The sequence below is a fragment of the Callorhinus ursinus genome, unplaced genomic scaffold, assembly GCF_003265705.2.
Source record: "Callorhinus ursinus isolate GAN/ISIS: 27379988/994484 unplaced genomic scaffold, GSC_fseal_2.0 scaffold38, whole genome shotgun sequence".
NCBI lineage: Eukaryota > Metazoa > Chordata > Mammalia > Carnivora > Otariidae > Callorhinus > Callorhinus ursinus.
In genome coordinates, this window is record NW_027397100.1 from 13,620,031 (window position 1) to 13,638,639 (window position 18,609).

The following is an 18,609-nucleotide window of genomic DNA, read 5'->3' on the forward strand; positions in this document are numbered from 1 at the left end:
CCTCACCCCCCCCACCCCGCCTCACGGCTGTGACTCAGCCCTCATCATCACGCTGTGTGGCCGAGGCTCAGCCTGGGTGGGGGCCAGCAATGCGGAGAGAACTCAGAGGAAACCACAGGCCTGGCCCAGCTGGCAGGTGCCGAGAGGGCGGGCAGGCGGGCAGGCAGGCAGGGATCCACGGCCCTGGGGGCCTTGTCTATAAGCACAAGTCCCACCAAGAACCCCAACCCAGGTTCCCCAGGCCCCCCAACCCTGAGTGTAAGACCCACCGGGCTTAGACCCCAAAGTCTGCCCCACCTCACCCCATGTGGCACCTGCTGCAGTGGGAGGCTGCACCCACCTGCTGGTACAGGGCAGGGGTGGGGTTGATAACCCCGGCCCTGCCCTCCAGGCCAGTATTCATGGAGTCAGGGGAGATAGGGATGAACAGGGTCCTGGTCTGTGGTCAAGTCCAAGATTTCTCAAGAGGCGGGCGGTGCAGCAGTTAAGAGCAGGGGCTCTGGGCCGGTACTGTCTGGATATCAGTCCTGGCTTGGCCTTCGACTTGCTGTGCGACCCTAAGCAAGGGGCTTAACCTCCCTGAGGCTTGGTTTCCGCATCTGAGAAATGGGCCTAACACCATGCCTGCTGGGCAGGATCACCATGAGCAGTCAACGTGATCATGAACACGCGGAGCTGGAGCAGGGCTGGTAGGTACCCAGCAGCGCGCCATGCACGTGAACGGCTGTCGCTGCCACACCTGCTGGAACCCATTCACCCCAAGCAGGCAAATCAGCTGCCCCGCTGAGGCCAGTCCCACTTCTGACTCAGTTGTCCTCACAGCCAGAAAGGCTGTGCCCTCTTCGGGTCAAGCTCTCCCACCCTCTGAGCTGCCTTCTGCAGCAGATGGGAGCCCCTCCCCTGCACGGCAGGCCCCCGGCAGGAAAGAGCAGAGAACAGCTCTCTCCCCCAAAGCGTCTGGGGAGACCCCCACCACTGCAGGTCCAGCAAAGGTGCCACAGGCCTGCCCAAACCTCTGGCTCCACCTGGAGACTCTGCTTTCTGCTGACACCTCGTTCTGTGGGGAAGCAGTGTGGACTTGCGCGCAGAGCCTTGCTCTGGGAGACCAGAGTTTAAGGTCCAGCTTCTGACTTGTTGAATAGCCTTCAAGTTCCTTCCCCTCTCTAAGCCTCAGTTTCCATGCGCCGCCCCCCCGCCCGCCACGTAAAATAGGAATAATAATAATGTCCTCCTCATAAGCTTGCTGCGAAGGATAAATGAGTTAATACCCGTATAGGCACTTAAATGGAGCCTTGCACCCAGTAAGCACCCAATACATGTTGGATGGTGCTGTGACAGAGGAGCAGATTGAGGCCCAAAGTGGGAAAGCCGCTTGCCCAGAGCCTGAGCTGGGCAGCCTGGTTCCTGAGGCTGCACCGGGGGCCACCATGCTGCGCCCTGAAGGGCCCCTCGAGGGCCCAGCCCACAGCAGCGCTAGGGGAACGGTGGTCATCTCTGACCTCACCCAAGTGCATGCACACACCCAGGGAAGGAAGCCACATCCAACCTGTACATTTATTTACAAGGCACAAGCTGAGAGCAGGTGGGGGACTGCCCGATGGCTTTCCCACTCCTCCTGGGCCTGCTGACCCCATCATCCAAAGCCATGGGTGACCCTGGGGCTGAGGGCCCCGAGTGGCTGGGCTGGGCCCGCCTGGCCCTCAGGCAAGCTCGGGGGTGGTCTCCCTGTCCCCCAGGCCCCTCCCCTCCCCCTCCGCCAGGCCTGGGCTGGGCGTCCTTCTCTCACACAGAGTTCCTGTGTGTTGGTGGTTGTCAGGAAGGTGGGCGGGGGCCGGGCCCAGGCCAGATGGTGTGTACTCGGTCTTATCTGTTGGGAGTGGGGAGGAGGGCGGGGGCATGGAGGTCCTCTTTCACAAAGCCTGCTCTGTCTCCCCTGGCAGCTGGGCCTCAGGAATTGGCCTTGCTACCTTCCTGCCCCACCAAGGGCCTCCCATCCACAACTGCAGAAGCCCCGCATGCTGGGACCCCCAGCCTTCCCGTTCCAGCTAGGAGCAAGCCCAACCCAGGGATGCCCCAGGTGAGGCCAAGCAGGGGTCACCAGGGCAGCAATTCCAAGAGGGGGAGCCAGGGAGGGAACAACAGGGCCTGTGGCATCTGGGCTGTGGCTCACGGGGCCGGGGCCCTGTCTGGGGAGGCATTAGCAGGATCGATTCAGGCCACATCTGAGGCGGCTCACGTCGGGGAAGCAGTCGCTGCGCGGGGTCGTGGGGAGCCCCGAGCCTCCCAGCCTGGCGCAGCCTTGTCCTAGCCAGCCCACCCTGGGGATCTGGCCTGTCTGCTCTGGCCTTCTGGGCTGTGTGGCCTCAGCCCCGGCCACCGTTCGGCTGCGTCCAGGCCTCAGCAGCTCCTGGGGCTCAGACCCCCAGAGCCATGAGTGCCCCCGAGCTGCTGATCTTCTTGAAGCGGTTTGCAGCACTGACAGCAATGAAGTTTTTCTGGGGGAGGAGGGAGAAGGATCCCAGTCAGCCTCAGGGCAGAGGAGAAACTGGCACTGCTGAGCGGCTCCTAAGACCTCCTTCATTCCCCAAAGGCCAGAGGCTAGAGAGGGTGCAGTACCAAGAATGGCCACAGGAGGTGCCATGATACCATATCTTCCGGGACCCCTTCCTTCATTCAGCAGGTAGGGCAGCCAGACCTGAACACCTCTCTGTTCTAGATGCTCCAGTGGTTCCTATTTCGCTCCAACTAAAATGTAAGCCCCTTGCCATGGCCAATGAGTCCCTCCACCCCCTGCTTCCCATTCTGCTCTGCCTTCATCTCTCTTCACCCCTTGCTCATCCCACTCCACCTTTACTGGCCTCCTAGCTGTTCCTCATGCTTGCCAACCATGCTTGTGCCTCAGGGCCTTTGCACTGGCTGTTCCCTCTTCCTGGAACACTCTTCTTCCCAGTACCAGCATGGCTAACTCCTCACCTCCTTCAGGTTTTTTGTTCACATGTTCCTTCTCAGTGGGCCCTTCCTGACCACCCTACTTAGAAGTGCAACCTCTCGCCTGGCACTCCTGACCATCCTTATTTTTTTCTAGAGCCCTTCCTTAACCCCTTCTAATAACTCCCCACCCTCTATCTAAACTAAGTCCACAAAGACTAAAATCCTTGTCTCTTTTGTCCACTGGTGTACTCCTGGTGCCTAAAAGTAGTAGATGCTCAATAAATATTTGTAAAATGAAGGGAAGGGGCCTGTGATGGGGCCAGAGATCTTTTCCTGAGCCTGAGCTTCAAATGGACACCCCTCCCCAGGGTGGAGGTGGTGGGTGAAGGGTCACTGCTCCAGGACAGGTACCGGAACAAAGAGATAAAAGCCAATCCTGTTTCCCGGACAGGGCTAGGCCTGGTCCATAGAAGCTGCCAAGGCAGGGCTGGTGGGGCGTGGGATCTGCCAGGAGCTCTTCCCGCCTGCAGCCCCTCCTACCTCCCCACCCGCCCAGTGGTACCTTCCAGCGCCTCTTCATGAGGTATTTCTTAAGCAAGATCTGGGACTTAAGGCGTCGGTTACAGCGCTTGGCTTTCTCTGCCAGGTTGTTAAGCCAGGGGTGGGCAAGGCACTGGGCAGCGCTCATCCGGGCCCTGTGGGAGGGGGCAGTGTGGTGAGGGCGGGCGGCATGCCTGTGAAGCACCAGAACCCAGCCAGTCCCGGCCTTCTTCCTGCCCTGCTGGCGCACACGCGCGCGCACACACACACACACATGCACACGCACACACACACACACACACACTGGGCTTGCACACACGGGGGCTGTGTCCTCATGTGAGCCTCACGTCTGGTCCTTGACAAGGAGGCTGGAGACGAAGTCTTTGGCCTCGTCAGACACAGCCTCAAAGGTTTCGCCGTCAAAGCTCCAGTCAGCGCAGAGGACGTTGTTCAGGGTCTCCGTGTCATCGTCTCCCAGGAAGGGCGAGAGGCCGCTCAGCCTGGAGAGATGGGGTATCAGGGGGCAGGGAGGGGAGATGGGAGATACTGAGTCACCTTTGGGGGCTCAAGGGATGGAGGCAGATCCTGGGAGGCAGCACCATGTGCTGAAAAGAGCCCCGGCCTCCTGAGGGAGACAGACCCAGGTTTGAGTCTGGCTGGGTGACCTTGGGCAAGTCAGTTCCCCTCTCTGAGCCTCATTCTTCTCATCTGTAAAATGGACATAATCATCCCAGCTTCCCAGGGTTACAGTGAAGAAGAGGAATGATGAGTGTACCAAAAAAAAGTCTGCTGCCTCCCTGCGCCCACCCTGGGTCATCGAGAATCTGCTGTCCAGGAACCTAGGCTAGGACACTATGCCTTTCGGGGCCTTCATTTCTCCATCTACAAAATGGGTACAAAGTTCCCCTTTCCTGGTTCCCCCTAGCACACCCAAAATCCCAACAAAACCCTGACCGAGGGAGTGGGGAGGTAGAACCGACCTCACCAGGACCCCAAGGCCAATTTTGGCCTCAGCTGCCCACCCATGTGCCCCAATCCCATAAATACCACACTCCCTCAGGACTCACAGCATATAGGTGATGACCCCCATACTCCACATGTCTGTCTTATCGGAGATTTGGTCATAATTCACCACTTCAGGTGACAGAAACTCTGGGGTCCCAAAATTCACCTTCAGCTTCTCATTGGGATTATACCTGGGAGTGAGAGCACGAGCTCAGAGCGCAGCCCCCAGCCCACTCCCCGCAACCTCTGCTCTTCCCCTGTCCCCTGCCCACCTCAGACGCTTGCCCTGCCCTCCCCACCCACCAAGGGGGTACCTCCGTGCCAGGCCAAAGTCAATGATCTTCACCAAATGGCCCGTGGTGTTGACGCACAGGATGTTCTCTGGCTGAGGAGAAGGGGGTGGCCTGGATTGACCTCTGACCCAGCTCACCCTGCCTCCCCACCCAGGTCCACCCAGGGCCCAGGCTTTCTGGACCAGAGCCCCAGGCTGCCAGAATGGGCAGCCTGTCAGAGACCCCCAGACCTGCTTGCTCCAGGCACAGATGAGGACCCTGAAGCCCTGCGAAGGACTTCCAGGGCTGGGACTGTCCTCTCCTGGCCTCCCTGCCCCCCCACCCCCACCCCACCGGTGTCCGCTCAGCTAAGGCTCCTGGGAATCGGGTGGCCCCAGCACAGGTGAGTGTATGAATGACTTTCCTGTGAGGCCAATCCTTCCCTGCTCTGGGCCTCCATTTCCTCCTCACGTGACACAAGGACACAGGACTAATCTGAGGTTGCAAAGCAGAAGCGTTTTAAGTAGTTAACAATGGTTAAAAGGCAGGAGACTTCACACAAAAACCCTGCTTTCCTGATCTTCGACACCTCCTGAAACCCCAGAAGCCCTAGCTATGTGGCCACACGGCACCTGGTGTGTGTCGCCACTGTCCCCTGAGCCGGGCGCTCGGCCCCCAGTTCCCGGGTCCTCCACTGCTCCAGGCCAGGCCCTTATTCATCAGAGCTCCGTGGGCATTTGACTAGAGGGCCCTGACACCGTGCATTCGGAAAGTGCTTTTTGAACGGACGCAAACCTCTAATGACCTTAACAGCTCAACCTGGGTGTTCCAGCAAAACAGGGAAAAGAAAAGAAAGGTCCCAGGGTACGATCTTTTGGGGGTGCGAGGCAGACTCAGACCTCCTTCTGGAGGACACAAGACTTCCTGAGGAGCCCTGGGAAGGGCCTTCAGGCCGTGGTTCCCCCAACTTACTTGACCGTGAGACGGCTTTTTGATGAGAAACTTATTGCTACCCTGAAAAAACACAGTTTAGGATAAAGAGCCTTAAGACAGCTTCTTCCCGGGGCACTATGCTTTAACTGGGGACCCTGCTCGGCCCCCAGAGCCACTGGCTTTCACGGGGCACCAGCAGGCCTCCAGCGCTGTGTGCAGCTCCAACCAGAAGCTCAGGAGTCACCCTATGCTTTCCTTTCCCTGTCTCCTACCCCCTCCCGCATCAGCAGATCAGGTTGGCTCCATCTTCAGAACATACCCATTGTCTGGCCACCTCCCATCGCTCCACCACGGCCACTGGTGCCAGCCCCCCACCACCTCTGCCCTTGGTCATGACAACCGACTCCTAGATCCCCTGCTGCCATGTTGGCCCGTTGAAACCCATCTCCTTACCCTCCTGGCTTCCTGCCTGCATAGCTGCCCCGGGGGCCATCAGAAGGCGCTTACAGCCCCAACAGCTCTGACCCGGAACCAGCCTGGAGCCGGTGTGGGCCGGCCCCCTGCCTGCTTCTGCTCGAAGGCTCTGGCCCTTGCCTGCTTCTCCAAGTTCACCTTGTCTGTCTCCCCGTTCCTCTCATGTGCTTTTCATGACACTTGGCACGGTTTAAAAGGATCTATTGTAGGAATGTCTGTTTCCCCCAGTGACCTGTAGGCCCCTGGGGACAGAGGCGTGTCCTTCGTCATCCCTATGGTAACCCCCCACCCCGTGGCCGACTTCACGCCCCAGGCGCTGCCACGTGTGGCCACAGCTGGCTGAATGCACCACGCCTGCTGGCTCTCCCTGACCCGTTCCGCGCAAGGCACTGAGCAAGGTCGGAGGAGAGATACAAAATATTCTTTCACGGAACGTTTTTGCTAGTGCCTAGCACGTGTATGTTGCTGCGCTGAGGCTATACCTCACGGACGTGTTTTCTTGACTCCCCTTCTAGAACGTAAGTTCCAGGAGGGCAGGCATCTTTGTCTACCTCCTTCACTGCTGGATCTCCACCACCTAGAACCCTGCCTGCCATAGAGTAGGCTCTCGACAGATACTTGCAGGATGCATGAACAAACACAGCGCCTGTGAGGGGCCAGCACCGAGGCAGACACTTCAGCAATGCCTAGCAAGTTCTATGTGTGAGATGCTGAGCTTGGTTGGGGCTCGCAGGACAGAGGCTGTGTGCTTAGTACTACTACACTAGAAGCCCCTGAGAGCTGGGGCTAAGTCTTGTTTACTCTCCGTTGGATACCTCACTCCTGGTACCTAGCAAAGCCTCAATAAACCTTTGGGATCTACAGCTAGAAGGGTGGAGGGAAGGAGACTAGGCTGGATGGGAGGGGATAGGGCTGGCTGGTTGCAACCCTGGTTTCAGGGGGTCAGCTTCTGCTCCTGAGCCCTCCCAGGAGGCCCCGGCCCCAGTACCTTGAGGTCCAGGTGCAGAACCCACATCTTGTGCATGAAGAGGATCCCGTCGCAGATCTGCCTGACAAACACCATGGTGTCCACCTCAGTCAGCTGATAGTCCTCATCCACAATCCTCTCGAAGAGCTCGCCGCCCTCGATGCTGTGTGCACAGAGCCCTCTACAGGCTTGCTTCCGGGCCGGCTGGCACCCCCACCCGGCCCCCTGCCCCACTGCCGACACTCACTACTCCATGAACAGGACTATCTCGTGCGAGGTCTCGATGGCCGCATAGAGCTGGATCAGGTTGCGGTGGTTCAGCTGGTTCATCACCTCGATCTCAAGCTTCACCATTTCCTGGGCACCAGGGAAGCCAGGGGCACCAGCTGAGTGTCACCGCTCCTTGCCTTCTCCCCTTCCATACCTTTGCTCTTGACTGGCCCTGTCAGGCCTGGCCTAGACCACTGCCCGGCCTCCTCCTTGCTGGCCTCCTTACCTCCCATCTCTCCCCACCCGGAGCCCGTGTCCACGCCACCGGTCATTCCGGCCAGGACACTGTTCCTCCTGCCTGAATACTCAGGTGCCCGAGGGCCAGTCCTCCGCTCACCACTCTCCCCACTGCACGCTCTCCCTGGGCTTTCTCCTCAAGTCCCAGGACATGCCATTCCATGCAGATGTGACCGATTCCCAAATACGCATCTCCACCTCTGAGCGCGCCCTTGAACTGCAGGCACCAATGGCTCCCACGGCCTGACTGCCATTCCCCTGGGATGGCTAAGAGATCTCCTGGATCTCTCAGGTCCAAATGAAACCGTTGCCACGGCCCCTGCCCCACAGCTGAGTTGCCCTCGGCTTGCCTGTCAGCAAGAGCGCCCGCCCCATCGCCCAGGGGTGCAGGACATAAAGCCAGGAGCTGTCCCAGATTCCTCTCATTCTCACACCCGTCTAGAGGGAAATCCCTCTAGATTTCAAATCCAGTACCTTCTTGCCGGCTCCACCACTGCCTTCCTGGCCTAGGCTGCCATTACTTGTCACTTTCAGAAAGGGTGAACGCCAACCGTCACAATGGTAGCTTGAAGTCGGCCGTGGTAGGAATACTGACACCAGGGAAATGGCTAAAAGCTACAGATCGGGCCTCTCCCCCTGCCCGTCCCCTCAGCCCCCAGCATCACATCAGTGCCCCAATTTTTCCATTTTTCCCGTGATTCTATTCCTTCATTCACATCTCATTCTACCCACCGCTTCCTCAAGAGGCCTGACCTCACCACCTTATCTTAACAGCCCCCATCGGCCCCACACTCCCTGTGCCCTTCCTAGCTTTATTTTCCTTTCTAGAACCGCTCAGTTCCTGACGCCATGCTTTCTGTGTGGGTCATGTTGAGTTGTCTGCCCCTGTCTTGAGCGTGTCGGCCCAGGAAGGCAGGGACTCAAGACACTTCCCTGCCGCTTCCCTAGCACCCGGCACAGTGAATGGCCCAGAAAAAGTACTCACTAATTAATTAATCAAGAGCTGACTCCAATTAATCTCCACAGCACATATGTCTGGAGCATCTACGCTGAGCCAGGTCCATGACAGAGGCCTGGAGACCCCGCAGTCAAGTGGAAGGCTGGAGAAAGGCGGAGTCACGTGGAAAACACATGCCTTCCTGATGTGCACAGAGCCATGATCGAGAAGCAGGACCACAGGGCTCTGGAGCTTCTCCTCATGCTCCTCCCAGGCTCCAGGCCTCCGCGCATGCTGTGTCTCTGCCCCAAATGCCCATAAGTTCCCATTTCGGTTCCCTTGACTCAACCCAAGGGTCCCCCACAGGTCTCTGTCACTCCTGGCCTCACTCCTTCCTTCTCACAGTCCCCTCAGCTTGAGACTCTCTTCCCCGCCTCTCCACGGGAACCAGCTCCTCCTTTGAGCCTTCATTGGAGAGAGACTGGCCAGCTGAATCTGGAGGCTCCTCCACAGCCCCCTCCAGACCCCTGCCTGACCTCCACCTGACCCCCGTCTGACCCCCACCCTAGCTTTCCTGAGCTACGCCCTCACCACAACAGGTGGCGAGGTGGTTATCGCCCCCTCACACACCTGACCCCCTGACCACATGAGCCTCTGCCTACATTCATTCATTCATCCACTCTTTCATTCGTTCCTTAAACACACACTGCCTCGGCGTCCTCTGAACTAGGCCCGGGCCAGGTGTGGAGGCACAGCTCTAGACGCAGCCTGATTACCTTGGCACTCCCTGGTGAGGGCGCAAACCATATTCATTTCACTTAGGGAACCCCGTGCCCAGCGCAGGGCCTGGCCCAGAGCCCACGCTCATCAGCGTTTGCTGGACTGAACCAAACAGAAGACAGGAACGTCCTGTGCCTAGAAGGGGAAGTCCCCAGGATAAGTTCACCAACTGAAGTGTCTTGTTTATGGGTAGGGGCTTCAGGTCCCTGTGGCAGGGTTGTCTGTCTGTCCATCTATCTGAATGACATCTTCAGCGCATCAAGGTTCACACACCAAGCCCCTGGTGCAGACATATGGGTGGAGGGAGGTGAGAGGTACCCACTCAAAGGATCCCCTCCCCTTCCCACGTAGCCAGCCCCTACTACCTTGTCTTTGGGTGTCTGTTTCTTGATGACCTTGGCTGCCAACTTGAGGCCTGTGGCTTTCTCTGTGCAGGTACAGACTGCTCCAAACTTGCCACTGAAGAGAGAAGAGGTGGGGAGTGAGGGGGTTTCCAGGGGCACAGGGCTGAAGTAGGGCGTCTGTGCTCTGCTCCTGTCTGGGTCCCCCTCTGTGAGCTGGGACGCTTGCCCCAGCCAGCCTGACTCCCTCCTGAAGCTGGGAGCTCTGTGGCAGGGACAGTGGCTGAACCACACCAACCATGGGCACAGGATGGGTAGACTCATCCACAGGCTGGCCCCTGATGTGACAACTCACAGCCTCTTGGTAACCATGGGCCCTGGGGCTCTGGGCCCTAGGAGAAGGCACCTGGAGGGCTTTTTATGAAGCTCTTTGAGGGGGTCACGGTGGTGCCTGTAACTGAAACAGACAGGAAAATACTGTTCGCTTCCTATGGGAAATGAGTCAATGATCAATGGTGTGTCTGTGTGTGAGACAGTGAACCGAGTGCATGTCAACCCATGTGACAGCTTGCATACGAGGGGGTAAGTAACCATGCAGAAGTAATTGTGTCCATGTAGATCATGTCCAATCGGGGTGTGTCTGGGCCTTGCACGGGAAAGATGTGAGGCCCTGGGGCTCGATGCTCTCCTGCCCATGGGCCAGGGGTTCGGGGTCCCAGCTCTCACCCGCCCAGTGCCTCCTTGGAGTTCATGCTGAATTGACTGCTGACGTTCCCGGGCCTCAGCTCCACGATGCGGTGGGGAAAGGGGGCTGGGGGTGGCGGACAATCATCTGGGGAGGCAGAGCAGAGCCACCACGGTCAGTGCCAGGGGCTGCTGGGGAGGCGCCCCAGCACCACCCCCTCCTGCCTGGCCTGGGCCCCATCCAGGGAGGTTCACCAAGTGATACCTAGGAGACAGCTGGCTCCGGGATAGGGGCAGGGGGCCCAGTTTCCAGTTTCAGCTCTACTACCAACACACAAAATGGCCTTGGGACTCTGTCAGAGGGGGCTCAGTGTCTCCTGACACAACAATGGGGACAGCTGATTGGACTTCTCAGACCCTCCCACATGATAAGGAATGAAGTCTCCATCCCAAGCTATCTCCATTTCCATCAAAGAAAGAAAGGGTGGGGGGTGGGATGATCATGGTGGAGCGCCAGAGAGGCTATGTCTGAATGATGGGGTAGGTGACGGGACCTGCCTACCATCCCCTCTAATTACACCACAAGCTGGCCCCTCCTCCTGAACGGCTGCCCAACGTGGGCATGACCCAAGGGCAGGGGGAGGGCCGGGGAGGAGAACGGGACCCAGATGTTTGGTAGAGAGAGGCTGCCACCTAGCGGCAACCGTGGGGAACAGCGGGCCCTGGCGGCTCACAGGCTGAGTCATGGGGAATGGAAACCTCTTTATAAATAGCAAGAGGCAGCAGGGAAGCCTGACTGGTGATGAATCTGACGGCCCTTGGAGGTTGTTCAGGTCCCGTCACCCCAAGGATGTGATTTCTGGAGGGGGCAGGGCAGAAGTCTCTGCTGCTGCTTGGGGGAGGAGGCAGGGCTCCTGGCTGCTGCCCAGCCGCCAGGCCCTCCCACCCCGTCTTGGTGGCACTGTGCTGCTGACCGGGCAGGCTGGCCGGGCTTCCGGGGCACCTCAGCCTGGAGGAGGGGGGTGTCAGGACACTCTGGGCTCTTCTGACCCCATCTCACCCCACCCCCAGCCCTGCCGCACCCCCACCCGGGCCCTTTCCCTATTCACCTGCTCTCCAAGCTCGCTCGTGCCCAGTGGCTCCTGCTGCCCACTGACTAAACCACCCAACCACCAGCTCCTTGTCTGATCATCAGTTGAGGCGGCTTCACAGTCCTGCCCCATCGCATGTGCCCAGCTTCCTTGGTTGCTGCTCCCGTACACAGGCACCTGTGCTCCTCAGCTCATGAACCCGCTATGGCTCTCTTGACCCTCCCTACCCCCTCCAGGATGTCCTTTAACTACCAAAGCCTGGCCTTTGAGCCCTTCTACAGACTGACTTCAAATTCCACTGTCCAGAGAGTTGGTGCTGCTCCAAAACCTGTCTGCTTTTTTTTTTTTTTTTTTTTTTTTCAAAACCCCGTTAGAGACAAAGTAGAAGAAAGTCAAAAGTGAGCTCTGAAGTGGGTCTGTTTGGACAGGTTCAAATCCCATCCTAGCTGTGGATTTGGGGCACTTACTCCACTTCCCTTTCCCGGAGCCTCCGTTTTCCCATCTATCAAAAGGACTAGGGATTTATACTTCTTAGAGTTGTGTGACACCTAGATGGGTCAGCCTGGGTGAGGCGTGGCTCAGAGCAGCTCAGTCCTCTAAACAGGGAGACGTGGGGATACCTGGGGAGCCCCGTGCCCTCCCCAGTCCCCACCTGCCCCTGGCCTACCCAAAATCTGGAAGCAGTCCTCCTCCCTGGCTGTGAGACAGAGGGCCTGCCCCACCTCCGATTTCTCCGAGGGAAGAGCCTGGAACTCGATCCCCCTCGAGGTGTCCCCTTGCACCTTAGCCTGGCCAGCCTGGCCTGGAGCCTTCTCTCCTGCTTCCTTCTGGCTGTCTGCCAGGATGTTCTTCCCTCCTTCTGCTGCCTTGGCGGGCCCGGGATCTGTGGGGCTGGGGGTCACAGGCACCCCTTCAAAGATAAGCTCCGATGCCTCACTCAGAGGTTTCTCAGCTGGCAGCTTCTCAGGTCTAGAATGTGAGAACACAGAGGTAGAGGTGATGCCTTTAGCACTGCTTCTGCCTCCGGGAGGCCTCGATGCTTCCAGAGCCTCTTCTGCAATCTGGAGCTGATACAACCACCCCCCACCCCACCCCCAGTCCCCACCACAGCCTCAAATGCATGGGGTGAGGCATCCAAATTCACTTTATACGAAATCAAGGGACGTTAATAATACCATGCAGGTCTGTGGCCATTACCTTGACTATCAATGCACTAATAGATCATTAATATCTACTAATAGGATTGTTGTTCTGGTTAGTCATTAGGTGGCTACAATTAGGGAGATTATGGAGCTCTTGATTCACACAAACTCTGGCAATGCAATGGATTAATGCATCAGTGATACCAATGTATTAATTGATATCAATACATAATTCAGCCTGACGTAGTGGTAGTATTGTGGTTTGCAATTTATCACTAATATCATTCATGTGATTAGCATTAAGGTAAGTCTAATGGATTGCCTTATAAGACTGGTGCTATATTATGGTTATGAAAGCATTAGTAATGATCTATCAATCTGATGATTAGTCATTATTTCATATTATAGTAAGAAAAATGGTTATCTTTTCCTCCTGATATCTCAGTCCTGCCCTCGGCTAGAACCAAGTTCATGGAGTAAGGGGGACGCTGGCCTCCAGATGCTTTGTGAAGAGGTCTTCAAGGACCTCTCTGTCTTGACATTCCAGGTGTCTATGAACTATCACCAAGTCCCGGTTTCTGCAGGGGCACAAGGTAGGAGAGCCAATGCCCGAGACAGATGCTAAACATCCAAACTGCCCAATCCAGCATGGAACACAGTGACGATGAGGCCCAAGACAGAGGAGCTAAACGCAACGACTGCAGAGCCTCAAACCCCTCCCCACTGCCCGACAGGGGACGTTCACCTAGAGATAATAGCGGGGCAGCTGGGGCTGTGCAGAAAGGCGGGCGAGCCCCTCCTGGCCCCTGCTTGGCCCTCCACTGCCTTCTTGTGAACCTTGGGCTCTCCGGGGCCCTGGCCGCCCGAGGCCTCCTGCTTGGCATTGGGCTTCTTGACGCTGGCCTCGGCTGTCGCGGTCTGCTGGGGCAGGGCTGCTGGCGGCCCAGCACTGCCCTCCGCAGGGCCCCCACCCAGGTCGCCTTCTCCCTTGGGGCCCTCGCTGCCGGTGGAGGGTTGGGCCAGGGCACCATCCTCTTTCTTTAGGGCGGCAGCTTTGTCGTCTTTCTTCAGGGTGGGTGGATCAGGCTCTTTCTTTGGATGTGGGGTCCCAGGTTCTTTCTTTGCATCTGGGGTCCCAGGGCCTTTCTTTGGATCTGGTGGACCAGACGCTTTCTCTGCAGCCAGAGGTCCTTCACCTGCTGTACCTTTAGGTGCCTTGTCTGCAGAGGAAGTGAGATCCCAGTCAGGGTCCACCGTCTTCCCCCAGCCAGGCTGACCAGTGACCAGCTCTGGGCCCAAGTCCCCACCTAGGCAGCAGTTTGCAAATACTTGTCCCACTGAGGCTCTGGGGCCGTTTCATGGGCTCTAGAGATGGGCTGCTGGGGCCTTGGAGGCCCCTGTGGGAGACTTCTGGTCCTCTAACACACCTTGATGCCCCCACCATCGCTCGCCCTGAATGTTTAGGCGCCATGCATGGGGGCTCCACATTTTCCCAGTCTCTCCGGGGAGGGCTTCCGGTCGGCCCTCGACCCAGCGCAACCTTACCCAGAGATTGTTCTAATTTCTGGGTCCTTCACGCACCATACAAAAAGGCCTGGGACCCAGAACTCCCGCTGAGGAATGGGCCCGGCCCTGGAGTCCAACAGCCCTTCCCAGGCTCCTCCCTCTGTCTCCTGCCCCAGCTTGGCACCTGTTGATGGGCTCTGGATTCCCAGCTCCACTGTTCCGTTTTCTGTCGCCATGAGGCAGGGAGGCGTGTGCTTCTGCTTGTCTAACTCAAGTCTTTCTAGCTGCAGAAAGAAGAGTGAGGTGTGTCAGGCTGTCAGATTCTTCCTCTTGCCTGGCAGAGAAGAGCCAGGGCCAGCTGACTGAGGGAAGAGAGGTACCCGGAGCAGAGAGGGGCAACCTGATGGCCGCCTGACTTGCAGCGGCTGCCCAGGAGCTCTCCTGGGGCAGTTGTAAGGGACTGGGCTGGGTGGGCAGAGGCGGAGGCAGGGGCGCAGGCAGGGGAGGCGGGGACGGAAGAGAGGATCTCTTACACCAGGGGCCATGCAGCCCGGACCGCCACCACCTGTCACTCTTGGCCCCCATTCAGAGGACACGGCATTCTTCCCACAGCCCGACCGGGGGGGGGGGGGGGGGGGGGGAGAGTGTTGGAACAAGCAGGAAGAGAAAAGGGAGGGGGCCCCTGGGCCCCTGAGGGAGCAGCCGTTCCCCAGGCCTTGCCCAGTATCGCTGGCTTGGACGGGATCAGGCAGGGGGCCTGGCACAAGAGGGGTTCCCCGGCAGGGCCAGAGGACAAGATTATGCTCAGGCTGAGCCCTGGCTCTGCCCACCTGCATGCCACGTCTCCTGGGGTTGCCCAGAAGCTGGTGAGAGCCACGCAGGCCCAGGGGATAATCACCCTGACCCCACTGCCCAGCTCTGTGCCCATGATCCCTGCTCCTGGCCTCTAGACCTGCTTGGGGGCATCTTTGGGGAAGAAATTGTCCCAGGGGCACTTGCTCAACATGTCCACGGGCCTGAAAGCATTTTCTTTTGGAAAATGTATTTTTCTTGGGCTCTTGGGGAGACGGAGCCTGGCCTGCTTGGAAGGAGGGGGGCTGGTGGAGAGTCTTTTCCAAAGATCCTTGACTACAGTGGGGAACTGGGGGCCACTCAAGCCCGAGGTGATCAAGCTGAGATGGGATGGGGAGAGGTATGATCCGGAGAGCCTTCCATCATCCAGGGACTGCCTGCCCAGAGCCTGTCTCTGAGGGGGGCCTTGAGAACCAGCTGGGCTGAGTGCACTGGAAACAGCTCTGCAGGGGGCATCTGGGTTCAGGGCCTCCCCCCCAACTCTAATTCTCCCATGGAGGACACCACCCCTTCCCCCAGAGGGAGGGAGGCGGAAATGACTGGAGAAAACAGCAGGTCTGACCAAAGGAAAATTATGCAGCTGTAAACAAGATTGACGAGGCCGGGAATGAAAGGATGCGAAGCAACCTCCCAAATGGAGGGGAAACAAAAGAAAGAAATTTAAGCCATGTGCAGAACAGCAAGTACAATATGCTATCATTGGGCAAAAGGGGGTAATATATATAATAATATATAAACTTTCACCTTATACACATAAGAATTTCTTTGTGATGACAAGCAAGAAACTGGGGGGCAGGGGTGGGAGGGAGACATCACGGCACACCCTTTTACTTTTTTTTTATTTGCACCATGAAATATGTGAATGGAATACTATTCAAAATGAGTGATTTTTTTTTAAGTGAGCAAATGTTGGGGTTGTTGGTGGTAGAGGCTAGCAAAGACCAAAGTTGGGGTTCCTTCCCCAGTCTCGGTGACTTCTTGCCCCTCCTGGCCCTCCTCACCTCCGGTTCTCTCCTTCCAGGTGCAGGTGACAGTTTGCCTCTTCTGGGGAGCAAAAATACTGATGAAAGCCTGTCTAGTATTCACTCCGAGTGCTCTTATGTGGATTCACTCATGTGATCTTCAGAACAACCCAATGAGGTAGGTACTACTACAGATGGGGAGACTGAGGCACAGAGCAGTTCCGTAACTTATCCAAAGCCATGTGGGTTGTTGTCAGGGACTGAACTAGGGTCTGAATGAACCCAGGCTCTCCTAGGGGAAGGGAGCTCCCATTTTTATGAGGGCCTGCGGTTAGCTCTATGCATGTTGTCTGAAAACTTCATCTTGATAATAACTCTGTGGGGAGCTTCCATCCTGTTCCCTGGATGAAGATGGCGGATCAAAAGAGTCATGTGCCCAAAGTCACTCCACGAGGGAGTTGAGCCAGAAATGTCCTTCTTCAAAACCCAAGGTCCTCTTTCCTCCCCCAGATCTCCCAGCCTGTGTCTCACCTGTCTCTCCCTGCCCGGCGCCCCCTCTATGGTCTGATAGGATTCCGAAGGCTGCAACGCTTCCTCTCTGTGCTTGCTCTTGGGAGCCCCCGGCCCTCTATTTGTTCGTTCCCACAGCATGTTCCGGTTTTGCGTGAGATGTTGGGCCCTCCTCCTCTGGCCTCCTTTGGTTCCAGGCTGATCCCACCATTGACGGTCTCTGGGAGCCCCTTGAGGGCAAGGGCTTTATGATGCTCACGTGCGTCCCCAGCACAAAGTGTACTTGTCAGGCAGTGTTTGGTGAGTAAGCGACTGACTGGCAAGGCTCTGGACTGGGTTTGTGGGATTACTCGGATACGACGGCCCTTGCTGACATCCCCTTGTTATTAACCATGGTTGTCGGCATCATACTTACTGAGTGTGCACTCAGGGCCAGGCCTGACTCTGCCAAGGGCTTTACCCAGCTCACTGGCTCCTCACAAAAGACTGCGGGGCCAAGGATTAGGCCACTTTAAAGGTGCGGAAGCTGTTGCTGAGAGAGGGGAAGGGGCTCGCCCCTGAGAGAGTCACACAGCCACTGAATAGCGGCAAACTATCCGGATTTGAATCCAGCACCACCTCTTGTTGAGACAACATAAGGGGCTTTATTTGTTACATTTGTTACTGTTATGGTTCCCAAATAAGTAGCATTTCTTAAGCTCTTACTAAGTGGGTCAGGCCCCAGGGTAAGCAACTTCATGACAACTAACCTACCGAGCAGTGGTTAAGGAGCTTTGAGACTAATAACCAAGGCTTGGACAAACGCTGTCACTGTTTCCTTACCTACAGGACGAGCACCTTCCTCATAGGGGTGGTGTATAAAGGATTTAGAACAGTAAGTGCTGTATAAGTGTCAGCTCTTTTCTCCCCGTTTCACAGATGTGACAGGAAAAACTGAGTCACAGGGCAAACTCACAGAACTGGGTTTGAACCGTCTAAGCCCAGGCTCAGCTCAATAACCACTCTGCCCCATTGCCTCTCCCAGGGTGGCTGGGAGCACTTAGCGAGCACACGGTATGTAGAGCGCTTGGCACAGCACCGGCAGCACTGTGGGCTCTAGATAATGTAGTGGACAGCCCAGGTAGAGGGCTCAGCTGTCCCGGCAGGCTCCTCCGCGGTCCCTACCGCTGGGATGAGAGGCTGGCCTGGTTCCGGATCCACGGGATTGCCTGCAGCTTGCTCGCCTGCCCAGGGTTAAGTTCAGCTGGGCCAGCTGCTCCCTGGGAGTCCCCGGGCTTCTCAGCACGCCCTTGGAGGCACAGGGGAGGGGCCTGGGGAAACCGCCTCCTCCTGGCCGGGGGCTGCCAGAGACCCTGCCCACCCTTAAAATGGGGCTTTCCCGCCCTGCACCAGCTGTGCAGCCACCCTCTTTGCCTCTCCAGGGGCAGGGCAGGAAGTGGGGCAATGCCAGGACCAATTAAACCCGCCAGGGAAATTAAGGTCAGCAGGATGCAATTATGCCTGTTGGATTTAACAAGGCCAGAAGGAAGATTTCTCCAGCCAGAGTTCATGGCTCCTTAGGCCTCATGCCCTGGATGGCTCTGCATTCCAGAAGCCTGGGCTCTCAGGCTCACCCATCCCTGGGAGAATTACTTGGGAGTGGAGGGGTTAACTTTCCCTGGGCACTGTTTCCCTGGCTCCTGGAAGGAAATTGACCCAGCCAAGAGGCTTTAAAAGGCCCTGCTCAGAAAAGACGTTTCCCGGCCTGACCCTCTCCCTGCTCGGCTGTGATGGAAAATCCAGGGAGTTGAGTAACCTTTCTGACTCCAAAGAGCAGCCAATTCCCCTCACAACTTTCCTGTGGTCCTGACATGGGAGCCACCCAGGGCTGTTTTCTCCTGCCCTCTCCCACCTCCGGTCCCTAAACCCGGGGCTGTGGCAGTACCTCTCAGGCCTCTGGGGGAGGCCTAGGTAAGACCCTGTCCTTCCTTCCGAGGCTGATAAGCAGAGTCTATGGACACTCTGTGTGCAAACTGAACAGAGATCCCTCTGGAAGCCCAAATGACACACTGATCCATCTTGAAATTATGGAGTTTTATTGCTAAGATTACTTACTGAAAGCTCTAATCTGTGGCAAGGGCTAACGTGGTCACTTTGGGGACACAGAGATGTTGAAGAATAGCGATAGAATCATCA

The 18,609-nt window shown here is 57.2% G+C and overlaps 1 protein-coding gene across 1 annotated transcript; it reads right to left on the reverse strand.

Annotated features, from left to right (window-relative positions):
- Positions 1-1,598: 1,598 nt before the first annotated feature.
- MYLK2 (myosin light chain kinase 2) lies at positions 1,599-14,346 on the reverse strand. The gene is made up of 13 exons (XM_025876679.2): positions 14,295-14,346; positions 13,747-13,824; positions 13,350-13,692; positions 12,130-12,431; positions 10,414-10,519; positions 9,712-9,805; positions 7,370-7,479; positions 7,144-7,285; positions 4,791-4,861; positions 4,539-4,667; positions 3,819-3,971; positions 3,494-3,626; positions 1,599-2,495 (listed from the first exon to the last, which is right to left on the reverse strand). Exons 1-13 carry the CDS (start codon positions 14,344-14,346, stop codon positions 2,415-2,417), a joined length of 1,794 nt encoding a protein of 597 aa, XP_025732464.1. The 3' UTR covers positions 1,599-2,414.
- Between the last annotated feature and the right edge of the window lie 4,263 nt (positions 14,347-18,609).

Excerpts from the sequence above, each read along its gene's own strand:
- MYLK2 (XM_025876679.2), bottom strand. The coding sequence starts at position 14,346 with ATGGCGACAGAAAACGGAACAGTGGAGCTGGGAATCCAGAGCCCATCA. Across the intron at positions 13,825-14,294 it reads AATCCAGAGCCCATCAACAG|ACAAGGCACCTAAAGGTACA; the intron begins GTGCCAAGCTGG and ends CTTCCTCTGCAG. Across the intron at positions 9,806-10,413 it reads TCCAAGGAGGCACTGGGCGG|TGGCAAGTTTGGAGCAGTCT; the intron begins GTGAGAGCTGGG and ends TTCTCTCTTCAG.